We start from the raw sequence: 26,035 nt of genomic DNA, 5'->3' as shown, positions 1-26,035 counted from the left end.
AAACCTACATTTCATTTCAGAGCATTGTGCCTTTCAGTCTAAAGATCTGGCTGTCATTGCAGCCAATGTCAATATATATTGGACAACAATTTTGTTCTCACAAAGCTACTCTGTTCTTTATATTTTATTATAATTTTATGTTGGATTTTGTTAACAATAGCATCATTTGTTATATGTTTCCAATGAGCTTATAACTGGTTCACTGCATTTACAAAGGCATCATTAACAAGGATGAGAATGTGAAATTTGGGAGGAACAAATGACAAGATATTTTTGTCTGAATGCATCTGTTTACCAGTTTTGTAATTGCAGTTTACATCACTAGAAAATATACACACACACATTTATATACATTTATGGTGGGATTCTGCAGTGTCCACTGATCTAACCTTACTCACAATATGTTAGTTACTATGGTTAAACACATTTGCCCACAATATCATGCTGAGAAATCGAATCTGGAATCACATGGTTGCAAAGCAAACTTACTAACCACAAAACTATGCTTGTGTTTTCAATATGTGATCTGTTTCAAAAAGCAAAATGACCAGTAGATTGTAGGATAGCTTTGACCATTTGATAGGAGACTGATTGAAAAATAATAGAGCATACCAAAGCTACCCAAGATTTTGAGCTCTGGGAGCTGCAAAGTGAGTTCTGTGGACTGAAAATTAAATTCCATGGCTATGAAAATTAAGTTCTGTGCTCAGCAAAGTGAATTCTTGTTAGCCCCTGGTTAGCTTGTGTAGATGTTCCAAATATTTGTATTGTTAACATCTATGGGTATATCAGGACCCATATTATCCGAACTACCAACTGATTGTACAACTTTGCCTGGTACAACTTTGACAATTCTATAAACTAGAAAAGCACTCGGAGAGCACAGACCTCTGCCAAACCAGCAGGAGCAGTACTACGATGACGACGATGACAAGGACCATCACCACTACCACCATATCACAATCATCACCACAACTATCCTACCACTATCACAACCACCACAACCACCAACATCATCAGCAGCATTGTCATTGCTTCCACTTCAACCACAAATACCGCCATCAAAGTTATCATGACAGTTACCTTAACAGTCAATTTCACCACCACAACCAGTATAACCACTGCAATACCACCATCAAACAACTAACACTATCATCAACACCACTATTACCACCATCACCTCAGTGTCACACATCACATCACTCCTGTCGCCATAATAACCACCAATACTATTTTATCCTCCTCCCATACTTATCTCGACCATCGTCATCATCAACACTGTCTCTGCTTTCACCACAATCATTGTCAAAACTATGATCACCACAATCATTTTCTTTAGACAATTGAAAATCCATAATCCAATACTCATGGGACCGAGATTGTTGCAAATTTTTGATTTTTCTAATTTCGGACTGTTTCATTAAAAAGAAAAAAAATGCATCTACAAAACGGAACAGTTTGAGGATAGAAACCAGGTCTAAACACAACAGCTTATAGACATACTCTGAATGTAGTTCTATATAAATCTTTAATAATTTTTTTTATACTTAAGACCATCAGAAATGTTAAGATATCAGCCTCTACCCATGTTGTCATACTTTGATTAAAAGGTTACAGCATAGATTAGATTACTTAGATAAGTTTTGGCTGAAGTTAACTCAGGCCATGTCTAATTTAATAGCACCACCTGGAAGAGATACACAGTCAGCTCTGGAGAACCGTAGCCCATTCAAGCAGAGGGTTATTGTTTTCAGAGACATATCTGGGTGTGGATGGTTTATCTGGTATTTGTTGGGAGTAATCATCTAGGGATTGTTTGAATACCATAAAGTCACTTTCCTCCTTTATGTGTGTCTGGTACGACATTGAAGAGAGCAGGGCCAATTGAGGTGAAATAGTTCTGTCATAGTGTTGTGATATGACACAAACATTTCTGTAGTGGACGGATGGCATGGGAGCCAAGCCTCGGATGAATTTTAAAGATGGCAATGTTGATGGAATATTTTCCACATCATACAGATGATATAGAGCTCACAGCGGTGGTGGAGGGAGCAAAGCCTAAGCTTTTTGAATCGATCCAATAGTCAAGGCTTGTCATGTCATCCTCCGCAGACCTCCGCCAAGCAGCTCATTTTAAGATAGACACGGGAGTAAAATTACTAATAGAGAAACAAAAATAAACTTTGGAGACAGCAACGCCACCATAGGTTATGTGCAAACGATGAACGTGTTTTTAATGGAGATAATCAAAGAACGTAACATTGTAATACTTCATGTAAAGTAAATATAACAAATGAAAAATCCCTCAAGAATCCATAAAAATTCCCAGATCACTACCAAAATTTCATCATCTGTTCCTTGTGTCATTATCAACTTTTCCTGCAAGCTTCATCAAATACCGTTCACAACTTTTTGAGTTATTTTGCACACAGACAGACAAACCAATGCCAATGAAAATATAACCTTCTTCCTTGGCAGTGGTAACAAATATTGATACATAAGTACATGACTAATAGAAGTACTGGGTCTGATATGATCAACAAAAAAATCTAGAAGGTATTGCCTCAGCGTGGTCACAGTCCAATAAGGAATGCTACATAAAGCCTGTTTGTTAAGCTTTTTCTAATAAGGATGTGATTATTTCATGCAGCAGTTTTCCTACAGATGAGTTACTTGTGCGTTAAGTTTTGGATGGTGTCTTGCTATAAAAGTTGGATTTATAGGGATAAAAATATCACCTACCAATGAGGCCAATGACACACAATGTCACTGAAACATTACATTTCTTCAATTCTAATTCCATGCGTAATCCACTGAAGAATCCATCAAGAGCAAATTTAGTGGCAGAATAAACCGAAAGATAGGGTTGGGCCAATTTTCCTGAGAAAAGAAAAGTTAGAATTTCATTAAACAAATATACAAGAATGATGCCTATTACTGCAACAGAACTTCAGTACAGACATAATCACGATGGCTTGAACAATAAAAAACTTTTATCTCTTTTATCTCTTGCTTACCAGCCACATGGTTCCGGGTTCAGTCCCACTGCATGGCACCTTGGGCAAGTGTCTTCTACTATAGCCTCGGGCCGACCAAAGCCTTGTGAGTGGATTTGGTAGACGGAAACTGAAAGAAGCCCGTCGTACATATATATATATATATATATATATATATGTGTGTGTGTGTCTGTGTTTGTATGTTTGTATGTCTGTGTTTGTCCCCCCCCCCCAACATCGCTTGACAACCGTTGCTGGTGTGTTTACATCCCTGTAACTTAGCGGTTTGGCTAAAGAGACCGATAGAATAAGTACTAGGCTTACAAAGAATAAGTCCTGGGGTCGATTAGCTCGACTAAACGGCGGTGCTCCAGCATGGCCACAGTCAAATGACTGAAACAAGTAAAAGAATAAAAGAGTCTTGTGACCAAATTTCTGGCAAAATTCATTGCCTATGATTCAATTATTTTTCAAATAACCAAACATTTAAAGGGATTGAGTGAAATAATTAACCTTTTTTTATTTTTTATTAATTAACAAATTAAATTGATATGAATTTATCAAATGGTTCTTATGTGAAATTTAGACAGTGGGGATTAATTTAAATATGAACACTTTAAAATAGGCAGGTTTTATATCAATGAGCCTGGAGTGTTCCCAGGTTGGTTGGCATAAAAATGTTTATAGAATTCATGGTGAGTTGGTCAAATCATCTGAGTGTTGGGTAAAACAGCTTGCAGTATTTACATTCGATGGATATTTGTCCTCATCTTGTTTGCTGTTAATACCTTCTTTTGGCTGATATACCCTCCAGCCTTCTTCGGGTGTCTTGGGGAAATTTCGAACCTGGGTTCTCATTCCTAAGGTATCTTTTGATGTTATTATTATTGTTATTATTATAATTATTGTTCAAGTCACTGCCTGGAATCGAACTCAGAATCTTGGGGTTAGTAGCCCGTGCTCTTAACCACTACGCCATATGCTTATGGGCATATGGCGTGGTGGTTAAGAGCACGGGCTACTAACCCCAAGATTCTGAGTTCGATTCCAAGCAGTGACCTGAACAATGATAATAATAATAATAATAAAATTGAAAAATACCTTAGGAATGAGAACCTAGGTTCGAAATTTCCCCCAAGACACCTGAAGAAGGCTGGAGGAACAAATATCTGTCGAATGTAAATAATGTAAATGTACATAATTCCTCATCTCTTAAATATAGAACTGTATTGCAGTATTTAGTTTCTGTTTTCTAGGTTCTTAATTCATACCTTACTGAAGAAAACCTTGTCAGCAAAATAGAGTACCTTTCATGTGCTGAGATTGATTTCTTCAAACAAAAGTCTCTGAAGAATTCAAACTAATCATCATCCACCCTTAAACTTGTGCTTTAAGGGTGAGTGATTGTGTACATACAATAATTTCGTGATTTCAGTTCATTCATTTACAACCACACAGTTACAAAAAATTACAACATATAAACAAAGTAAAAAAAAATATAACATTTATGGTTAAGAATCCATGACCAAAAGCTAAACTAGTTGGTCAAAGACTTACATGATCCATCAAAGACTTTTTGTCGATCATGTAAGTGAAACGACGACAGATGAAAAACAATAAGTCCAATGGTAACAGTATCCCTAGTACTAATAAGTTTAACTGACATAATGATGGAACAATGCCACACAAATATAATTAATGGATGCATTGCAACCCATTGTGTCCAACATAAGTTGACAGAAGAAAAAGAAAAAACTGATTCATAAAAAAATGACAGAAAATGAAACAATGAATTTTTCATTAAAATAAATAAACAATGGACAGCCTAGCAACACTAATCACATGATGATGATTCTGAAATATGCTTTAGATGTGTGTTACAGACAGAAGAGATATGACTCATATGGTACTCAAAAGGTCCCTGAATAAGGGTCGTTTAAGGATGTTGAGCAAAACACCCATGTTTCCAAAGGTGAATTATTCAAACCCCCAAAGAATTCCTCTCAACACATGGCTATGATGCTCCCCCACTACTTCTGCTCATGATCAGAGATGCACATATCGTCAGCCACCAAGGGACATGCTCAACTGGTTAAGGTCAAGCAACTGACAAGCAAATCTGTGGTATTAAGCAGAATATTTGCTGTAGCCCATCTTTTTATACTAAGACAAAACAATGTACATGATAACACTTCCAATCGATTAAGATAAGAAGCCATGAGAGTCACTGCCTGGTACTGCATCTATTATTATTATTATTATAAAAGCAGTGAGCAAGCAGAATTGTTAGCATGCTGGACAAAATGTTTAGCAGCCTTTTTCTTGTCTTTACATTCTGAGTTCAAACTCTGTTGCGGTCAAATTTGCATTTCATCCTTTCATGACCAATAAAATAAAGTGCCAATTGAGAACTGGGGTTGATGTTATTGACTTACCCACACCATTCAAATTGCTGGCCTTGTGCCGAAATTTGAAACCCATTATTATTATTATCATTATCATTATTATTATTATTATTATTTTTTTTTCCAATGTAGGCATAAGGCTACAAAATGTGAAACTAATTCTACTAGGATTTAAACTGGAAATGTGGAAAGGATGAAACTAAATGTTGTACAATTTTTCCATCAGTACTAAAATCATTTCTGCTACTCTAATGATAAGCTTTTATTTTAGTATTACATTGGAAAACATTAATTGTAACTGGACAGTGTTTAAGAAGACAAAACACACCACAGGCTACTGTTTTGCATCACAAAGAAACTTGAGCTACAAAACGTAATTGTATTGGAGAAATTTTGTGAAAGACATTTCATAAGATGAAGAGGATACAGCCAGATTTAATACTGATTTCAAATTGTGGCACAAGGCCAGCAATTTCAGGGGAGCAGGTAAGTCCATTACATCAACTCCAGTCCACCTCGGCAGAATTTGAATACAGAATGTGAAGACAGAAGAAATGCCACTAAGCATTTTGCCTAGCATGCTAATGATTCTGTCAGCTCACCCCACCTTACAGCTAAATGTAATAGCAGAGATAGTAAAGCAATTGATCCTGTCATAGATAGGATACCAACTGTAAAAGTGGATTGGTCTGTGTTGAGTGCATAAGGGGTTACCCCTTATGGGAACAAAAAAGGACGCTAAGATGACCTCAAATTTATTGTGAAAGATTACAATTGACTGAGCTAGCTAAATATTTTGCTGGTAGTTGAACTTAGAATTTTAAGTGACCTTTATAAATACTGCAAAGCATTTAGTGTTGTGCTCTATCATTGATGTATTTATATTTAATGATAAATAATTAAGTCAATGTTAAAAATATATACCTGCAATAGATGAAACAACAATAATACTTCCACCACTTTTCTCAAGTAAGGGCAAGGCATAGGAAGCCAGGTGTACATATGCTTTGAAGTTGATATCAAAGAGATTGGAGAGCAATGTCAGGTTATCAGTGGACCCACTCCATTCACCTAAAGATATTTCTTTGATGTGATTCAAAACCAAGAAATCAATACCTCCCATTTTCTCTTCAGCTTCCTTTGAATGAATAAAAGATAAAGACATGGATATATATATATATATATATATATATATATATATATATATAAACAATATACGAGTATATGCATATATATGTACATGTATGTATATACGTTCATCCACATGTACATATAGATACATAACTGGGTACATGACGTGGCAAAAGAACAAGGACAAAAATGGTAAACAAGGTGCAACAAACAAGCAGGCCACATAGAAACATCCCCTTCATCAGCTGCCGCCATTAAAACTCCGGCGTTTCGAAGAATTAAGGCAGTACGCATCGTTAAAATGGTTCTTCCCACGAACACAAATTAAATTGTTTTCGTGGAGGGTAGTGGCGAACGGAAAACAAGACAGGAAAACGAAACGGTGAAATAAACAAACAAAAAGGCTGTACAGCCAGACGCGAAGTGTATATATATATATATATATATATGTGTTGATGCAAACAGGAAATAAAGAACTGAAAGTATGAGTATATGTGTATTTTTATTAATATTTAGCAGAAGAAACAGAATGACTCAAGGTCCAAAAGTTTTGTGCATTGGCATGTGCCAACACACAAAACTTTCGGATCTTGAATCACTCTGTTACTTTTGCCAAACACACACATGTGCACGAATTTATAGGCTAAAGTACAAGAGAGTATACATACATCGATAAATGAAACAATGGAGAAAATATACAGTAGTAAAAAAAATAAACAATATAATATATATTCTTATACTTTAAGCTCATTTAGTAATTGATGCTAAAAGTTGATTATGTATTAAGTACATGACTTCGTTGTTATTCAGACATAGAAAGAAGCGGGACATAAGACACATATCCTTATATATTTACATACATATTTGATGACTGTGTAATATAAGAAATATTTGACTTTCGACAACATATGCTAATATTCTGTAAGTTAGAATGTCTATACTTTAAATATTACTCATCTTACTATCATCATCTACATCATCATTTAACATCCACTTTCCATGATGGCATGGGCTGGATGGTTTGACAGGGTCTGGTGAGCCACATGCCATGTTAGACTCCAATGTCAGCTTTGGCATGGTTTCTATGGTAGGATGCCCTTCCTAAAACCAAACACTTAAGTAATAATAACAAGCGACCCTAATTCAGTGATGGTGATCTTTTTAACCTGGAGTGTTGATGTTTTAATTTCTTTAATAATCTTATTAATGGAGCATCACATTATTTTAATTTTTACATTTAGTTTTCAGTAAATGCTTATCTAGTAAATTTCTGTAACATGATATCGACAGGGGATTTTTAAAAGTTTACTGTATGTTCCCTAAGAACCTGATGTGTATTATTACTGGCACACATATCAGCAATGCACAATGGTTGCAACAAATCTTGAAACTAAGAATAAAGTAATCTACCTGACTGAAAATAACAGACAGTTCTGTGCTATTCCAAAGCACAGTAACAGCTGCACACAGCCTGAAAATAAATCGAATGGTCGCAGCTTGAACACCTTTGATCATAGGCTGTTTGATCTGGGCTGACCACCGAAACAACAAGAGAGGAATTAAGTGAAATGTTATAATCTGAAATTGAAACCACATTACATATACAACTCTCTGATAGCTTATCACAACCATTATAGAGCACAGGTTATATGATCATATAAATTATTTGCAGCAGATATAATATCAGTTTTAAAAGTTTGATGGAAGAGAACTTTGAATCCACCAACTCAATTTCATCTGCAAGGGAACATGAAAACCCAATGAATTGGTTGTATCCAAGGCCCCCAATCTGTATCCATAAGTATGGTAATATTCATGCATTACTTATCTAATGATCATTACAACACTAACACTATCATTCATAATTTCTTTCTTGATTATTTAACCATTTCTTTATCACATTACTAATGAAATACTATGTTTATGCATTTCAACTAACTGCTTAAATAATCAGGAATCTAGTACAATTTAATAAAATAACATTTTTAGGCTAATGTTTGGGACAAAATCAATTGTCCTCACATGTAGCTATAATGGAAGGTTCTAATTTAAATTTGAACACCTTAAAATCATAAGATATTTTATCATGGAATCAGAGCCTGTCTTAGGTTGATTTGTATCAAAAGATATGAAAGATTTACTAGAAATATTTGTCATACAAAGAAATGGCTTGATTTTTTTTTTTACATGTAATTTTAAAATGAAATTTGATCAAAACAAATGTTACTATTGAAATAGTAGACAATAGTAGTTGAGATCTGAAACATAGATAACAATATCTCTTCTAAGTCTTCCCTTTGCTAAGAATTGAGTGTCACAAATTAAATCTTTAGAAGAAAGAAGGTACCTTAATCACATTCTCTGTGGCTGATAGATTTCCCATGTCTGCTGTGATGTAGTTATAGTTCCCATTTGGATCACCAAGAGATTTGCAGCGATCTATAACCTGTTCAATGATAATGCATACAAGAAATAATAATAGTAATTCTTTCTGCTATAGGCACAAGGACTGAAATTTTGGAGGAGAGGTAAGTCAATTATATTAACCCCATTACTTGATTGGTATGTATTTTATTGACCCCAAAAGGACTATGATGGCATCTAAACTCAAAAAATGTAAAGATGGACGAAATGTCACTAAGCACTTTGCCAGTTTACCACCTTAACAACAACAACAACAACAATAATAATAATAATAATAATAATAATAATAAAATAATAATAATAACAATCCTTTTTACTATAGGCACAAGGCTTGAAAATTGGGGGTGGGGGATAGTTGATTACATTGACCCCAGTGTTCAAGTGGTACTTAATTTATTGACCCTGAGAGGATGAAAGGCAAAGCTGACCTCAGCAGAATTTGAACTTAGAACGTAAAGACAGACAAAATACCGCTAAGCATTTTGCCCGGTGTGTTAATGTTTCTGCCAGCTCACCACCTTAAATAATAATAATAATAATAATAATAATAATAATCTTTTTTACTGTAGGCACAAGGCCTGAAATTTGGGTAAGTTGATTGCATCGACTCCAGTTTGTAACTGGTACTTATTTAACTGACCCCGAAAGGATAAAAAGCAAAGTTGACCTCGAAATAATCTTTTCTACTATTAGCACAAAGCTTGAAATTTTGAGATTGAGGGCTAATCAATTGCATTGGCTCCAGTACTAGACTGGTTCTTATTTTATCGATCCAAAAAGATGAAAGGCAAAGTCAACCTCAGCAGCATTTGGACTCAGAATGTAAAGCTGTGCAAAATGCTGCTAAGCATTTTGTCTGGTGTTAATTGTTTTTAACAAAAATTATACAAAAATTTGATATAAAGGATCAGTTGATTAGATCAACTCCTGTATTTTTATAGCTTTATTATTTAGTAGAGAGAGAAGGGCAGTGCCTATAGCAATTTTATGATCCTCAAAATTATTGACATTAGGGAGAGAGGAAGGAAGGTATTCTCAAACCAGAAAGCTTGTATTCAAGTAGGGGTGGTGTTAAGTTAGCCAAGGGATCAAGATTCTGATCCAAGTAAGCAACAGCAGTATTTGAACTCAGAATGCAAAGAATAAGAGCAAATACTGCAAGTCATCTTGTCCAATATTCTAATTATTCTGTCAGTCCACTTACTTTATTTTACTGACCCAGGAAGGATGAAAGATGAAGATGACCTTGGCAGGATTTGAACTTGGAACATAAAGGGCTGAAATTAAATACTGCAAAGTATTCTATCTGACACTAAATATTTTGCAAATCCACTGCCCTTAATAATAGAAATAATTTCTTTGAACACAGGAGCCCAATATATTAGGAGACAGAACAGATGTGAAAACGTTAGAAAATAAACAATAAATAGTGCAATAATAATAATGCTTTCTACTATAGGCACAAGGCCTGAAATTTGAGTGGAGAGGGTAAGTCAATTACATTGACCCCAGTGCTCAACAGGTACTTATTTCATCAACCCCAATAGGATGAAAGTGGAGGCATGTGGCTTAGTGGTTAGGGTGTCAGCACCATGATCGTAAGATTGTGGTTTCAATTCCTGGACCAGGCAATGCATTGTGTTCTTGAGCAAAACACTTCATTTCATGTTGCTCCAGTCCAATCGGCTGGCAAAGATGAGTAACACTGCGATGGACTGGCGTCCCGTCCAGCTGGGGAACACGTACGCCATAGAAACGGGAAAACCGGGCCCATGAGCCCGGTTTAAATGGGTACATTTATTATTTTTTTTAATAGGATGAAAGAAAAAGTTGACCTTGGTAGAATTTGAATTCAGAATATAGTGATGGGTGAAATACCACTCAGCTTTTCATCCAGTGTACTAATGATTCTGCCAGTTTGCTGCCTTATAATAATAATCCTTACATCAACCCCAGTGTGAAAATGGTACTTATCTCATTGACCCCAAAAGGATGAAAGGCAAAGTTGACTTCAGCAGCATTTGAACTCAGAACATACAGACAGATGAAATGCTGCTAACAGTTTTAGGGGTTTTGTTTTCCTTCTCTGTCTGCTAGGGAAGTTTTAGCAAATTAATAATTTATCATACATGAGATTCAGTACATTTCATTACCATCAACTTTATACACATGTACATACACACCATGCAGGCACATACATACCACAGTTCATACCTTCTGAAGTACGTTGGTTCTTCGTGCTGTTATAAGAAGATTGGCTTTGTTGTTTGCATAGTGGTAAGCCATCTGTTCCCCGATACCTGTTGATGCTCCAGTTAACACAACTCGTTTACCTTTCAAGTCATCTGTAATAAACAAAACATAGTTAATAAAGGATGAGTTTATTGTGTCTCACTAAGGCTTGCATAAATTCAACACTCATCTAATATCTCTTTTTTCGTAGGATTGCAAACGGAAACCAGTCTCAGATGTAAAAGAAATGAACCAGTTTAAAATCGGAGTTATTCCTCCTATGGATGTCCCTACAAACACACCAAAGTTTAATGAAACCACAAGATGCTAGTTCAGTTTTCAGGAGTAGGTCCATCTCATTCTCTCACACACATATACACATCAATTCCCCACCATCATTTCCTATTGTAATATCACTTGCTGTAATATCACTTGCTGTAATATCACTTGCTGTAATATCACTTGCTGTAATATCACTTGCTGTAATATCACTTGCTGATTTCATGAATAAAAATATAAGCACACCAACGATTAAAACAAGCCAAGGTTTTACCAATTTTTAGTTATCTTTCATAGTAAATATGCTTCCCCTTCACTCCCAGTCCATCCAAGACAACCGAACAGCATATCTGTTCTCAGTCCTCATCTAGCAAATGCCTACAACTCTAAATCCATGAGTTCCCACAGACTTTAAGCTGAAGCAGTAGAGGTAGTAAAAATCTTGTTTAATCATCATTGTAACGACCAGCAAAATTACCCACAGAGAAGTAAAATGGCACCTTGTTCATTACATTATTTTTTCTTTTAAATTAAAGTAGAATCTCTGCATGTTTTGCCAAAACTGTTTTTAACAACTTTGCAGAAACATTTTGTCACTTCTTCAAATACGATGACCCTGAAAGTGTCACACCTCCTTAGATACCAGATTTATTACCAATTTTGCATGCAACTATACTTTTTACACACTCCATAAATACATTCAATGGGGGGACAAACACAGACACACAAACACACATACATATATATATATGTAACCTCGTGGGCATCGGTACCATTTTCCTCTTTCTCCGTTCTTCCATTCTCCGAACTTTCCATCTTTCCGACGAAGGCTACGCCCGAAACGTCATACACTCTCTCTTTCCTTTCCTGAGCGTCCAATAATACTATCCATATCACGTCCTGGCTTTGTTGTTTTTTTGTTATTGTTTTTTTGAACTATATATATATATATATATATATATATATAAGGTTGAGGAGGGTATTGGATTTAACCAAACCCAAGAGGATACAGGTAATACCGAGTAAGTGCTGTATACTGACTAGTTATGCCCCAGTCGTTGTATGAACAGGATTGGGGATTATAAGTCGTAGATTAGCGTGTGTATATGTAAATATATAAAAATAAAAAGATAAAGAGAGCAATGATAAGGTTGGAGAAGTATTTTATGGATAGGGTCTTACAGCTGTTTCTGGGAAGATCCAGTACTTCCCTTCATCGGAGACAGAAAAAATAAAGTAATCTATTATTATATCCATAGGCGGATATTTTTAGTATGAAGTGGTAGAGAGTGTGATGCGCTGAAAAAAGAGAGAACAGTACTTGAAGTGTAGTTTCATTCCAGTAGTAAAAATCCGTGTAGAAATCCGTGTAAAGTAATCCATATGGGGATAATCCGGAAATAGAAGTTGGAACGAAGGCTGATATAGCATAGATAGCAGAGGTGAATATATGCCATACTGCGATGGATTTTAGCTTGTTTACTTGAAGAATCGCCAAATCAAGTGAAGGATGAGCGATCAATCAAAACCACAACCAACCACCCACATATTCAAACAGACCCCACAGTCACACCTATAACACAAGGGCTAAATCTAGGATGTTTAAATCAGCTAGCCCTACCAAAAGTATGGACAACTGCCCTCCACCTAAACACCTTAATTACAACATGCACAGAACCCCCCCCAAAAAGCGGTGGCCGCTCCATCCTGTGGTACACCCCCCCATTCTCTCTTAACACTAGGAACCTAGCCAAATCTTTCTTTAAAATACTAGATTCTAACTTCCCACGACAACACAAATACCACTCTATATTCAACAGATCCACTTTAAAATTATCGTATTCTACCACTCCTAACTTTGAATCTGTTATAGCAGCTTCTAACAAACATAAACTCTTGCTCTATTACCAAGACCTAAGCAACCACAACTACGCTAGCGCCAGCACCTGACCCACACATACACCCAACAGGGACATTAATATACGTTCTTCTAACACTAACGCTTGTACACTAGAACAAAACCACAATAGATCCCAACCCATTAATATTCTAGATAATAACAATACCAATAATAACATTAATAGGACAAATAGCCATAACAATAATTCCATTGATCTAGATTCCTACACATTCAACCAATAACATATCCTCCAATAATAATAACTCACCCACCAGCATACGCAACCCTCTAGCCTCCTACACTTGTAACTGTCGCTCCGGGACTATCTGTCCGCTTCAAACACATTGCGTAAGATACAATGTAATATATAAATGCACTGTGAGAAATCTATTACATAACTCTACTGCTACATACATTGGTGCAACTAAAAATTTTAAACATCGCTACGCAGCACATATGCACTCTTTTAGATACGACAAACACAGTAAATCTACAACATTAGCCAATCATATTCATCACCTCAAAAGCAAAAATACCCAATACACCTTAAAATGGTCCATCTTAGATTCTGGAACTCCATACCAGGGCCAGCGGTCCAACTGCAAGCTTTGCCTAACGGACGCGTTCCATATTTTAAAATACAATTCTCCCACTCTACTTCATCGATATAACGAAGCGTTTAGCAACTGCAATCACCGCTCTTTCCACACATTTAAGTTCTATCACAAGCAAAATTGCACAAACGATCACGCAACATAATTACACGACCCCCAACAGGCAACCTATTCAACCTGGCAAAAACATCCATCTTTTGCTATCTTTTGAATAGGATTATTTTCTTTCGATCAAATCACCACATATATATACCCCCAAATCTATTTCTTCTCCTCTCTAATTCACTGCAACACCACCTACGCATACAGACTACGTCGTTTCTCTCAATCCTTTTCCACCATCTATAAATAGGTTTGGCTGCACTCTTGAATATGATACTACTAACTACCTTTCCCACCCATCTCTCCCTTTATCTCTATCCTTGGTTAATCACTCATACCCCCACCACCTATATACTACACACGCGCATTCCTTCCTACCCACTAGACCTTTTAACCTTATCTCCCCCCTTCCCTCTATATGCTCATCCCCTCATCCCCTCTATCAACTGACCATTAAAGTATACCGCTACCATCCTTCACCTTTATCTCTCCTCCATCCCCTTTCACATTCTGTCTTCATCACTTGACCTAATTACCGCTCATCCTTCACTTGACTTGGCCATTCTTCAAGTAAACAAGCTAAAATCCGTCGCAGTATGGCATATATTCACCTCTGCTATCTATACTATATCAGCCTTCGTTCCAACTTCTATTTCCGGATTATCCCCATATGGATTACTTTACACGGATTTCTACACGGATTTTTACTACTGGAATGAAACTACACTTCAAGTACTGTTCTCTCTTTTTTCAGCGCATCACACTCTTTACCACTTCATACTAAAAATATCCGCCTATGGATATAATAATAGATTACTTTATTTTTTCTATCTCCGATGAAAGGAAGTACTGGATCTTCCCAGAAACAGCTGTAAGACTCTATCCATAAAATACTTCTCCAACCTTACCATTGCTCTCTTTATCTTTTTATTTTTATATATTTACACACATATATATATATATATATATATATATATATATATATATAAATATATATATATATATATATATATATAAATATATATATATATATATATATATAAATATATATATATATATACGATGGGCTTCTTTCAGTTTCCGTCTACCAAATCCACTCACAAGGCTTTGGTCGGCGCGAGGCTATAGTAGAAGACACTTGCCCAAGGTGCCATGCAGTGGGACTGAACCCGGAACCATGTGGTTGGTAAGCAAGCTACTTACCACACAGCCACTCCTGCGCCTATTTTTTTTTAAAGCTCACATTAAATAACACAGTCTAGCTAGATATATAAAAAAAAAGGAGATGGTCATAGTTGTAGAGTCTTTTATCAAAGGTCTCCTCAATAAATACTAACTTGGGGCAAAACAATAACAAGTGCATTGGCATGCGATATATGGTATTAATGAACAGTTTAGTGCTGACCGATAAGGTAACTGTAGAGAGTAAATCTGTTAGAGGAAGGCTTAACCATTTAAATACCAACCCACTTGAAACCGTCCTTGGTTCTATGATACAATCTTCCTATTTTCAAGTGATCTAATATAAAACCTTCCATGAAAATTACATGTTAATCTATGTTCCAAACCCAGCTTAATATTGTCAAATTATTTTGATAAATTTTAGCACAAGGCCAGCAAAGGGGGAATTTGGGATCTTTTTGGTTTGACGGGCAACATTTTTCATTTATGTTTTATGTAGTGTATTTGGTACCGAAACATTTTCAAACTTCGTATACTCGTATATTTTGTGTTATAGAACAGATAAAAAATTTTGTATTCGAAGTTATTTCATGTTAAAAAATTCGATAATTTCAACCAATCACTGACGTCTATTCAGTTGAATACAGTTACTGCTGTGGCGGTGTATATGGTATTAATCCCTGTTAGTTCTGACATTTCCGATTAACTAGACTGTTCGTAAACACGTATTTGTTTCAGTTGACTGAATAATAGCTAATAAGGGGAAAAAGCCATCAAAATACTTGAATATTGCCTGCACTTGTTATTGGAGCTGGCAGAATTATTAATGCCCCTCCACCAAGTGCTTCATTTCCTAGAAATAGCAGCCAAATCTTCTTCAAATCAAACTCTACCATCATTTAGAAAATGTGTTACTGAGTACATCGTAATTTATTATATAAACAATATATGCGTATAAATTACCATTTTTCTGTAATTTTGTCTGCTTCAAAAGAAAACAAACCAAAAAACTGGATGAAATATGTCAACAGGGAATAACATTTTTCTCACCGGCAAAAAGTTATCGTTTACAAAACAGCAGTAACTGTTTTCAGCTGAATAGACGTCAGTGATTGGTTGAAATTACAGAAATACAACGACTTTAACATGAAATAACTTGCGATGTACAATTTTTTGTTAAGAAGGCTAAGAGAAAAAGTCGTTTTATATGACACATTCTACCAGTGTCCCAAGTTTGAAAGTGTTTCGTTAAGAAAACAAGTGTTGCCCGTCAAACCAAAAAGATCCGGAATTTGATTACATCGGCACCAGTACTTGACTGGTACTTATTTTCCCAACCCTAAAAGGAAGAAAGACAAAATCAACCATGGCGGTATTCAAACTCAGAACATAAAGAGCTGTAAGAAACTACAGCCAAGCAATTTTGTCTTGCACAGTACTGGTTCTGCCCTACCACTGCAAGCAACCATGGCGAAAGTAAAGAATACGTATAGGCGCAGGAGTAGCTGTGTGGTAAGTAGCTTGCTTACCAACCACATGGTTCCAGGTTCAGTCCCACCGTGTGGCACCTTGGGCAAGTGTCTTCTACTATAGCTTCGGGCTGACCAAAGCCTTGTGAGTGGATTTGGTAGACGGGAACTGAAAGAAACCCGTCGTATATGTGTGTGTGTGTGTGTGTGTGTGTGTGTGTGTGTGTGTGTGTGTGTGTCCCCAACATCGCTTGACAACCGATGCTGGTGTGTTTACGTCCCTGTAACTTAGTGGTTTGGCAAAAGAGGCCGATAGATTAAGTACTAGGCTTACAAAGAATAAGTCTTGGGGTCGATTTGCTCGACTAAAGGCGGTGCTCCAGCATGGCCGCAGTCAAATGACTGAAACAAGTAAAAGAATAAAAGAGTATACCCCAGTGTTAAGGGTTAGGGTTAGGGTTTCAAAAACGGGTGGTGTACGTATTCTTTACCCCTGCCAGCAACTACTTTGGTGGTGCAGCAATCTTTGCCATTGCCACTGCTACTACTATGACAGGATCTTGTTCAAAACGGGGGCACCAGTTTTCATTAATGTTTTATGTAGTGTTTTTTGGTACCGAAAGACTTTCAAACTTCGTATACTTATCTATTTTGTGTTATAGAACAGAAAATAATTTTTGTATTCGAATTTATTTCATGTAAAAAATTGTCTTATTTAAATAATTTCAACCAATCACTGACAAGTATTCAGCTGTTTACACTTACTCCTTTGGCAGTTTAAGCGGTGTAAAGCGTATTTAATCTCCATTACTTCTGACATTTTGCAGAGGCAACACACGTGTGTTCGTTTTCCCTAACCCTAATTGACTTGCTCCTTCCCTCAAAAACCAGGCCTTGTGCCTATAATAGAAAGGTTTATTAGCTACTGCCAATATGCTTCAGCCATTTTTTGACAAGGAAATAATAATTTTATCACCGCCGAGATTCGTTAGTTTACGTAGTCAGCACTTAATATATACAGCTGAATAGACGTCAGTGATTGGTTGAAATTACAGAAATACGACAACTTTAACATGAAATAACTTGCGATGTACGTTTTTTTTGTTAAGAAGACTAAGAGAAAAAGATGTTTCATATGACACATTCTACCAGTGTCCCAAGTTTCAAAGTGTTTCGTTAAGAAAATACTGGTGCCCCCATTTTGAACTAGATCCCTATGACAAAGCCCACCCAGCGGCTACTCACTGCTCATCCACCCATTCCACCCAACTACTGAGTGTCAGAATCCGCAAGGAAATGTCTGACATTAAGTTCCTCCTTAGACTTCATCTGGAGAACCTGTTGTTTCTCATCTTACTGCAGCTTATCATCATCATCAACAACAGCAGAACCATCACTGTTAATGCCATTGCTACCTCCTCTCCAGTGTCACCAACACCACCACCACCGCCATCATCATCATCATCGTGCCATCTATCACTATTATCGCCATTACATCCATTCCCATTATATTAATCAACATCCATACATCTTCACCACCACCACCACCACCGCCAGCGCCGCCACCACCACCACCTACATCTCACCAATGTCAGCAACAGCCTTGTCATTGATGGTCACTTACTGCTACTGTTAACTCTCCCCCTCTCTCTGTGCCATCAACTGTTTTATTTTTTTTATGGGTGTTGGACGCTGGGTGGGAGAGATGAATAAAATTCAGTCCAATTCTCTCCGCATCACCAATATCCCACCCCCACTGCTGCTGCTGCTGGCTGTGGAGGTGATGTAGGTAATTGTAGTGATGACAGTGGTGATGAAGATGGTAGGAGTGAGAATGATGGTGGTGCTGGTGATTTTGGATATTGGTGATGATGATGATAGTGGTAACAGTGATAGCAATGGAAGTGTTGATGGAGGGTACTGATGACAGTGATGATGATGATGACGACGATGGTAGTGGTGGTAATGATGAGGAGAGAGTGCTGACAATAATGATGATGATGATGATGATGATGATATATACTTAACTGTTCTCTCATTCACCAACCAACCAGCCAGCCACCCAAACTTCCGGTTTGCCATCACCATTAACCTAAAACTCTATCTACACCCACCCCCGTCACCCTTTGCTCTCTCTTTCTTTCATTCCCCTTCCCAACAACCTTTGCCTGCTCTCTCTCTTTCTCGCCCCTCCCCGCCGTTCCCATCAACCTTTATTCTTTCTCTCTCTCTCTCTCTACTGCCCTCAGTTTCACTCCTACAAACCAACCAGTAAACACATCGCTGCCCCCTATCTCCACCACCACCACCACCACCACCATAGTTGCCAACTCCCACCTCAAGCTTCTACTCCTCTCATACTCCCAGTTCCTCCTCTTTCCCTGTTTATTTTCTTCTCTTCCTCTCACCATCACTCCTAATCCCCAACCATACACTTACTATAGCACATAGGGTTCACTAACTCCCTCAACCTTTCTCTATACTCTCACATCCCCACCTTCACTCAGTTCCACACTATATTCTTCCAACTGAAACCCTCATTTACCCTCTCCTCAATTAATCTTCCCCTGTCTCCATTAATCAAACAGAAGATTCCACCCACTCAGCTAAGTAGGAGGGGGGGGGTCCACTTTACCTCATCCTTTACCCCTTCCTTCATTCCATGTTAATTCCCTACCTTAAGGCCAGCAAACCTGACACCACCCCTAACACCCCCTTTTTTTCTTCTTTTTTTTTTCTTTTTTAGATCATGGAAATTATCTGTGACTGATTAATATGTACTTAGTGACATGAAGAGTGTTGGGTAGCAGAAGGAAGGGTGGTTGGGAGAAGACCACTTGAACTATTTCAAATATCTACTATACATAGCTGTGTGTGTGTGTGTAAGAGAGAGAGAGAGAGCTTATCCCATTCACTGAAAGCTGTATCCCATTCACTGAAATTACACATACATGCAGAGACACACATACACATGTATGTATATATATGCATGTGTACATACCTGTATATTCATACATACACACATACATACATAAACACACACACACACACACACACACATATATGTAATAACCTTGCAGGGTGACAAGTTCACAGGGACATGGATAGGCCATGTAGAATAAAGAGCTCAAAAATTAAAACTCTCAGAGTCAGTAAGTTTAACTCATAACCTTCAGCCCTACAAAATATATTTTGTTTCATTCATATTTTGTCTCACTGGAAGACCTCAACCACAAAACAATGCATCATCATCATCATCATTTTAATCTTTTATCTTTTACATGTCTCAGTCATTGGACTGCAACCATCCTGGGGCACTGCTTTGAAGAATTTTTTAGCCAAATGAATTAACCCCAGTACTTAATTTGTTTTAAGTCTGGTACTTATTTTGCTGGTCTCTTTTACCAAAATGCTAAGTTATGGGGATGACAACAAACCAACACCAGTTTCAAGTGGTGGTGGTGACAACAAACACAGTGACCCCACCCTCTCTCTCTCTCATATATATATATATATATATATATATATATGTATAGTCTGGCTAAGTCAAAATGGTTTTTTGCATTCTTCCTTTCTACTTGGAGAGTTTAAATGTAGTTATAAAAATATGTCCTTCTGTTGAAATGTAATTTCAGTAGATTTCTATATCTTTATGCAGCTGAGGATTGCTCTGCATTTTACATTTGATGTAATGTTCACATTGCTTAATTAAATAGAGTCGCATGAAACGATCGTACTGCATTAACTTTGGATATCCTTGTTACTTATTTTGACTTTATATATATGTATATATTTATGTTAGTTGAAAGATGTCTGTAGATCACCTGATCAGGGTAATTACTGTAGCATTGGCACAAAGCAGTGTTTAGGTATGAACAGAATTTAGGTTAGTTGAAATATGTTTGTCACATATTCCAATTGCTAAAAGGCAAATAAATACACTGCAGTGTATTTGCCTTTTAGAAAAATCTCTCTTAGAAAAATCTCTCTGATGGTAAAAAGGTGTGAAAACCCCAGTTTGTTCAGTGTCGCCATCTGTTAGAATCACAGACATCGATGTTTTGAGTCTTTTGACTCTTGTCAATGAGATGTAATTAAGAGAGGCAACTCTGAATGAACTTAATAAAGCTGTAACTTTATATATAATTCAGTCAACACATTGACTGATTTGCGCTAGTAGATCATCTGATATATATATATATATATATCTATATATATATATATATATATACATACATACATGATGGTCTTCTCTCAGTTTCTGTCTACCAAATCCACTCACAGGGTTTTTGTCAGTTTGAGGCTGTAATAGCTGAAAGTGCCATGTTGAAGGTGACATGCAGTGGTACTGAACCTGGAACTATGTAGTTGAAAAGCAAGCATCTTACCACTCAACCATGCCTACTTTTCATACCTACATGGGATGGATGGAATTTTTTTTTTGTTGAGACTGATTTTTCTTCTAGACACCAACCCTCATCTGTTTCCAAAGAAGATAATTCATCATCACTAGACATGTTTTCATGGAAGACGAATGAAGGACATCACCTATATCAAGGCAGTATTCCTTTACACCTACATGCAATGTCAAGGAAACACACACACACACACACACACACACACACACACACACACACACACACACGTATGATGGGCTTCTTTCAGTTTCTGTGTATCAATTCCACACACAGATTTTTGGTCAGCCAAAATCTAAAGCAGAAGGGATTTGAGCCCAAGGTACCATGCAGTAGAATTGAACCTGGAATCTTGTGGCTGCGAAGCATGCTTCTTACCACACAACCATGATAGCAGAAAACAAAAAAAAAAAAAAGACAAGAGGTTGGGTTTATAAATTATTTAATTGGATGTTGTAATTAAAAAAATTATTAGCCAAATCTGCTGTCTTTTTTTTTTCTATATGTACTTTTGTGATCTTCCTAGCTATGGAGGCCAGGGAAAGTGAGATTTGGTTAATATACAAGTTCTCTTCACAATTTTTTTCCTTCAGTTTACAAGAATGCGCAGAGTGCTAAATACTAGTTATATCTTTAATCTTTTACTTGTTTCAATCATTAGACTGCGACCATGCTGGAGCACCACCTATAGTCGAGCAAATCGACCCCAGGACTTATTCTTTGTAAGCCTAGTACTTATTCTATCAGCCTCTTTTGCCGAATCACTAAGTTACAGGGGCGTAAACACACCAGCATCGCTTGTCAAGCAACGTTGGGGGGAGAAATACAGATACACAAACACACACACACACACACATATATATATATATATATATATATATGCGACGGGCTTCTTTCAGTTTCCGTCTACCAAATCCACTCACAAGGCTTTGGTCCACCCGGGGCTATAGTAGAAGACACTTGCCCAAGGTGCCACACAGTGGGAATGGACCTGGAACCATGTGGTTGGTAAGCAAGCTACTTACCACACAGCCACTCCTGCACCTTTTGATTTCTTTAGCCAAACTGCTAAGTTACAGGGATGTAAACACACCAACAGCAGTTGTCAAGCGCTGATGGGAACAAATAAAAACATGAACGAACACACACGAACACGCACACACACACACACACACACACACACACAAGTAGCTTCTTTCAGTTTCCATCTACTAAGTTCACTCACTAGGCTTTGCTCAGCCTGAGACTATAGTAGAAGACATTTGGGGATGGTCATATTTTTTTTTACCAATTAACCATATACACAATATACTTGGTATTCACTCCAGCTTTATTATTATTATTAGTAGAATTATTATTAGTATTTTTATTTTAGTGTCCCTTGTTTTAAATGTGTGATGAAAGATTTAAGATGAAGGACACTAAAATAAAAATAATAAAGCTGAAGTGAACATCAAGTAATATAGTGCATGTGGTTAATTCACAAAATAAGGAAAAAATATGATCATTCCAAAATATAATTATATATATATATATATATATATAGGTTCATTTTTTTTGCATAGGTTGGACAGTTTGATCTGACCTGGTGTGCAACAAGGCTGCATTGTGCTCTATGGCAGCTTTGGTATAGCTCCTATGTCTGGATGCTCTTCCTAACACCAACCTTTACAGTGTGTACTGGGTATTTTTTTCATGCAAGTAGTAGTAGTGTATGTGTGTACATATTTCAGGCCAAATTTATCCAGATGTATACTAATTATCAATTATGAAAATTGCATATCATGTGTTGTTGTTAGTGTTGGCACTCCGTCGCTTACGACGTCGAGGGTTCCAGTTGATCCAATCAACAGAACAGCCTGCTCGTGAAATTAACATGCAAGTGGCTGAGCACTCCACAGACACATGTACCCTTAACGTAGTTCTCTGGGATATTCAATGTGACACAGTGTGACAAGGCTGACCCTTTGAATTACAGGCACAACAGAAACAGGAAGTAAGAGTGAGAGAAAGTTGTGGTGAAAGAGTACAGCAGGGTTCGCCACCATCCCATGCCGGAGCCTCGCGGAGCTTTAAGGTGTTTTTGCTCAATAAACACTCACAACGCCCGGTCTGGGAATTGAAACCGCGATCCTATGACTGCGAGTCCGCTGCCCTAACCACTGAGCCATTGCGCCTCCACTGTGCATGTGTATAAATATACAAAGACACACACACACACACACACACTGTAATTTGTCAAAATTGCTAATTGTTAGCACCAGCATAGGCAAGGGAAGCAACCAATACTGTAGTTCCTGAATGATTACTTCCTCATCTTGCTTGCACTTATGTCTGACAAGATGGGCAAACTGCCAGCATTATTCAAACTACAATTGAATAATTGTGAATGCATTCATGTGAAACCACTGGTATTGGATTAATACTATTCCACTATTCAGAGTGATTTATCAACAACTAATGTGGTGTGTGGATTACTCACTTTTTAGCTTGTTACTAATATGTTTATGGGTGGGGTGGGCGGTGGTTGGATGGAAAGATAAATAGTCAGAGAGAGAGAGAGAGAGAGAGAGAGGTAGGAAGATAAACAGATTGATTGGCAGGTAGATAGATAGGCAGACAGGTAGATAGGCAAGAAGATAGACAGATAGGCAATTTCACACTGAATGAGAGGCTGGTAAGTGACAATATACATTACTTCTTTCTCTGACTTCACAAACAAAATACTCACAAATATACCTTACAGGCAGATTCTGTGTGTATGTTTTTGTATACAGTGGGTGGAGAAATAAAAAAATGAAGACAAAATACACTTCTAAAATTCATCATCAACATGGTTGACATAGACGTAAAATGTCTCTGCAGTGCCTTAGGTTATAGACACAGACAGGAAAAGATAGTTAGATTGTGAAATATGGAGAATTGTAAGGGGTGGATGAAGAGTGGGAGGAGGAGGAGAGAGGGAAAGAAAGAAGGAGAAATGGACAAGCTGACTGAGAAATACCGGAAGTCAATGACAGACACCATGTGTGTGTGTGTGTGTGTGTGTGTGTGTGTGTGTGTGTGTGTGCAAGAAAGAGAGAGAGAGAGAGAATCCTTACCAAGAAGGATATCTCACACCCAAAGTCCAGCTCTCACCCAATTTATAATGCTGCGACTCTACCCAGCTAGTCTCTTCAGACACACACTTCTTTACACTCAGACCCTTTACATCCAGACATAAACAAGAGAAGTCACCCCTGCCCTCTCCATACAGTTGTCATACACTAATTAGGGTGACATGGCAAAGATTTACATCACACAAATACTCAAATATACACTCTGTACTTTATCCAATGTCTCTATCTTACAAACAAAACAACTTCACAGGGTGGGCCGGGGAGTTGACAGTTGATTCTATCTATCTATCTATCTATCTATCTATCTATCTATCTATTAGGTTGGAAAGAGAGTTCTGTTGCATTTTGACATGATCACTTAGAGGATACATTAGTTTTTACATCCTAATGTTTCTCCTTTCTATGCAGATAACTTTAAGCAATTGTACAATTGTGGTTAAATTCATGACAATGCTTATCCTTTTAAAATTAGTTTAGATCAGACCCATATCAGGAATTGCATACTGTATGAATTCAATGGGGCTCAGTAACAATGGAAGCAGCAAGAAATGTGTTTTGTGTATAGAAATGAAGCTCTAAGTGTCTGGATGAGCCCATGGTGGTTTGGTCAGTTTCATTCTGGAAATTTTTCTCACAGATTTCCCTTAATCTGGATGACCAAGTTCTGTCAAAACTGATCTTCTGAAAACCATACTTGAGGAAAAACAGAAGCAAACTCCACAAGACTTAGCATACAGTTCGATTCAAATCACATACCAATCATAAAACACCTCCATGCGTCTAAATTTGGTCAGTGGGTCCCTCATCATCAAACTGCTTCTCTTTAATCAGAGTTACTTCCTGTATGCCATTGCAAAGTAGAAAAATGATGAAAAGTGGAGTGTTCTATAACAAAATCTAATGAAAATGACTATGGCTAGCATTCAGTGAAAGAGGAAAATTCATCCCCAAACAAGAACAAACACTCATAAAAAGCTATCCTCTTTGTTTGGAGGGATATGAAGTGTTAAAAAAATAAATAAAATAAAACAGTTAATGTGAAGAAGTATTGTTGTCATTTGAAAGCATTGCATAAAAGTTTGCAGAAACAAGTACCCATTATTGGTCAATCATAAAGGGCTGTTGCTCTTACATGATAAAGCAAGATCACATATTCCACAAGTCACACAGGGAAAAATTACAGCAAGACATACAGAAGTTTTGATGCCTCAACCTCCTTACTCTCCTGACCTTGCTCCATCTATCATTACAGATCATGACAAGGTTATTTAGAAGGAAAACAGTCTATTAATCGTGAAGAGGTAAAAAATGATATTGGATGATTCTTTGCTTCAAAACCTGAAAAAAAATATACGTCTGAAGGATCAGCAACTTGTCAAAAAGATGGAATTGTGTTATCAATAATAAAGAGAAATATCATTATTAAATACTAGCAAATCTACCCATCTTCGATGGAGGCATAAAATGAGGGAGAGAAGTCATAACAACAGTATTTATTGAGATATTTGTAAATGGACTTGATAGATTACTGGGTGATGTCTTGGAGAAATCACATTATTGTTGGTGATACAGCATTCTATTGCAGTTATATGACATGTTTGCGACTAAGTGACATGTAATGACGATTCACTCTTAAACGGAAAATAAGCTCCCCACCTCTGCATCATGAATGTTTATGTGGACTACTCCTAACGAAAGCCAAATCTTCCTTCGACCACTTCATTAAAAGTATTAAGATAAAAAAGTTATTTAGATATACTTTTATTT

General features: G+C 37.0%; 1 protein-coding gene and 1 long non-coding RNA gene across 6 annotated transcripts in view; one reads left to right on the top strand and one right to left on the bottom strand.

Moving 5' to 3' along the window:
- The window catches only part of LOC128248702 (uncharacterized), a 28,563-nt gene extending 16,240 nt beyond the window's left edge, over positions 1–12,323 (top strand). Inside the window, exons 3-4 of the long non-coding RNA XR_016243067.1 lie at positions 9,033–9,060; positions 11,400–12,323. This is a non-coding gene — a long non-coding RNA (uncharacterized LOC128248702). The remainder of the gene's footprint in view (positions 1–9,032; positions 9,061–11,399) is intronic.
- Positions 1–26,035, bottom strand: part of LOC106874424 (hydroxysteroid 11-beta-dehydrogenase 1-like protein) — a 150,794-nt gene that overhangs the window by 2,452 nt on the left and 122,307 nt on the right. For all 5 annotated transcript variants that reach the window (XM_052970462.2, XM_089357221.1, XM_089357222.1 and 2 more), the window contains 4 exons: positions 11,171–11,301; positions 8,880–8,978; positions 6,326–6,539; positions 2,743–2,880 (listed from right to left, as the gene is read on the bottom strand). In XM_052970462.2, the coding sequence (XP_052826422.1) occupies positions 2,743–2,880; positions 6,326–6,539; positions 8,880–8,978; positions 11,171–11,301 (582 nt within the window). The remainder of the gene's footprint in view (positions 1–2,742; positions 2,881–6,325; positions 6,540–8,879; positions 8,979–11,170; positions 11,302–26,035) is intronic.

This window comes from Octopus bimaculoides, chromosome 9 (genome assembly GCF_046866305.1).
Source record: "Octopus bimaculoides isolate indiv1 chromosome 9, ASM4686630v1, whole genome shotgun sequence".
Classification (NCBI taxonomy): domain Eukaryota; kingdom Metazoa; phylum Mollusca; class Cephalopoda; order Octopoda; family Octopodidae; genus Octopus; species Octopus bimaculoides.
The sequence above is the reverse complement of the archived record's forward strand: the minus strand, read 5'-3'. Positions and strand labels throughout refer to the sequence as shown.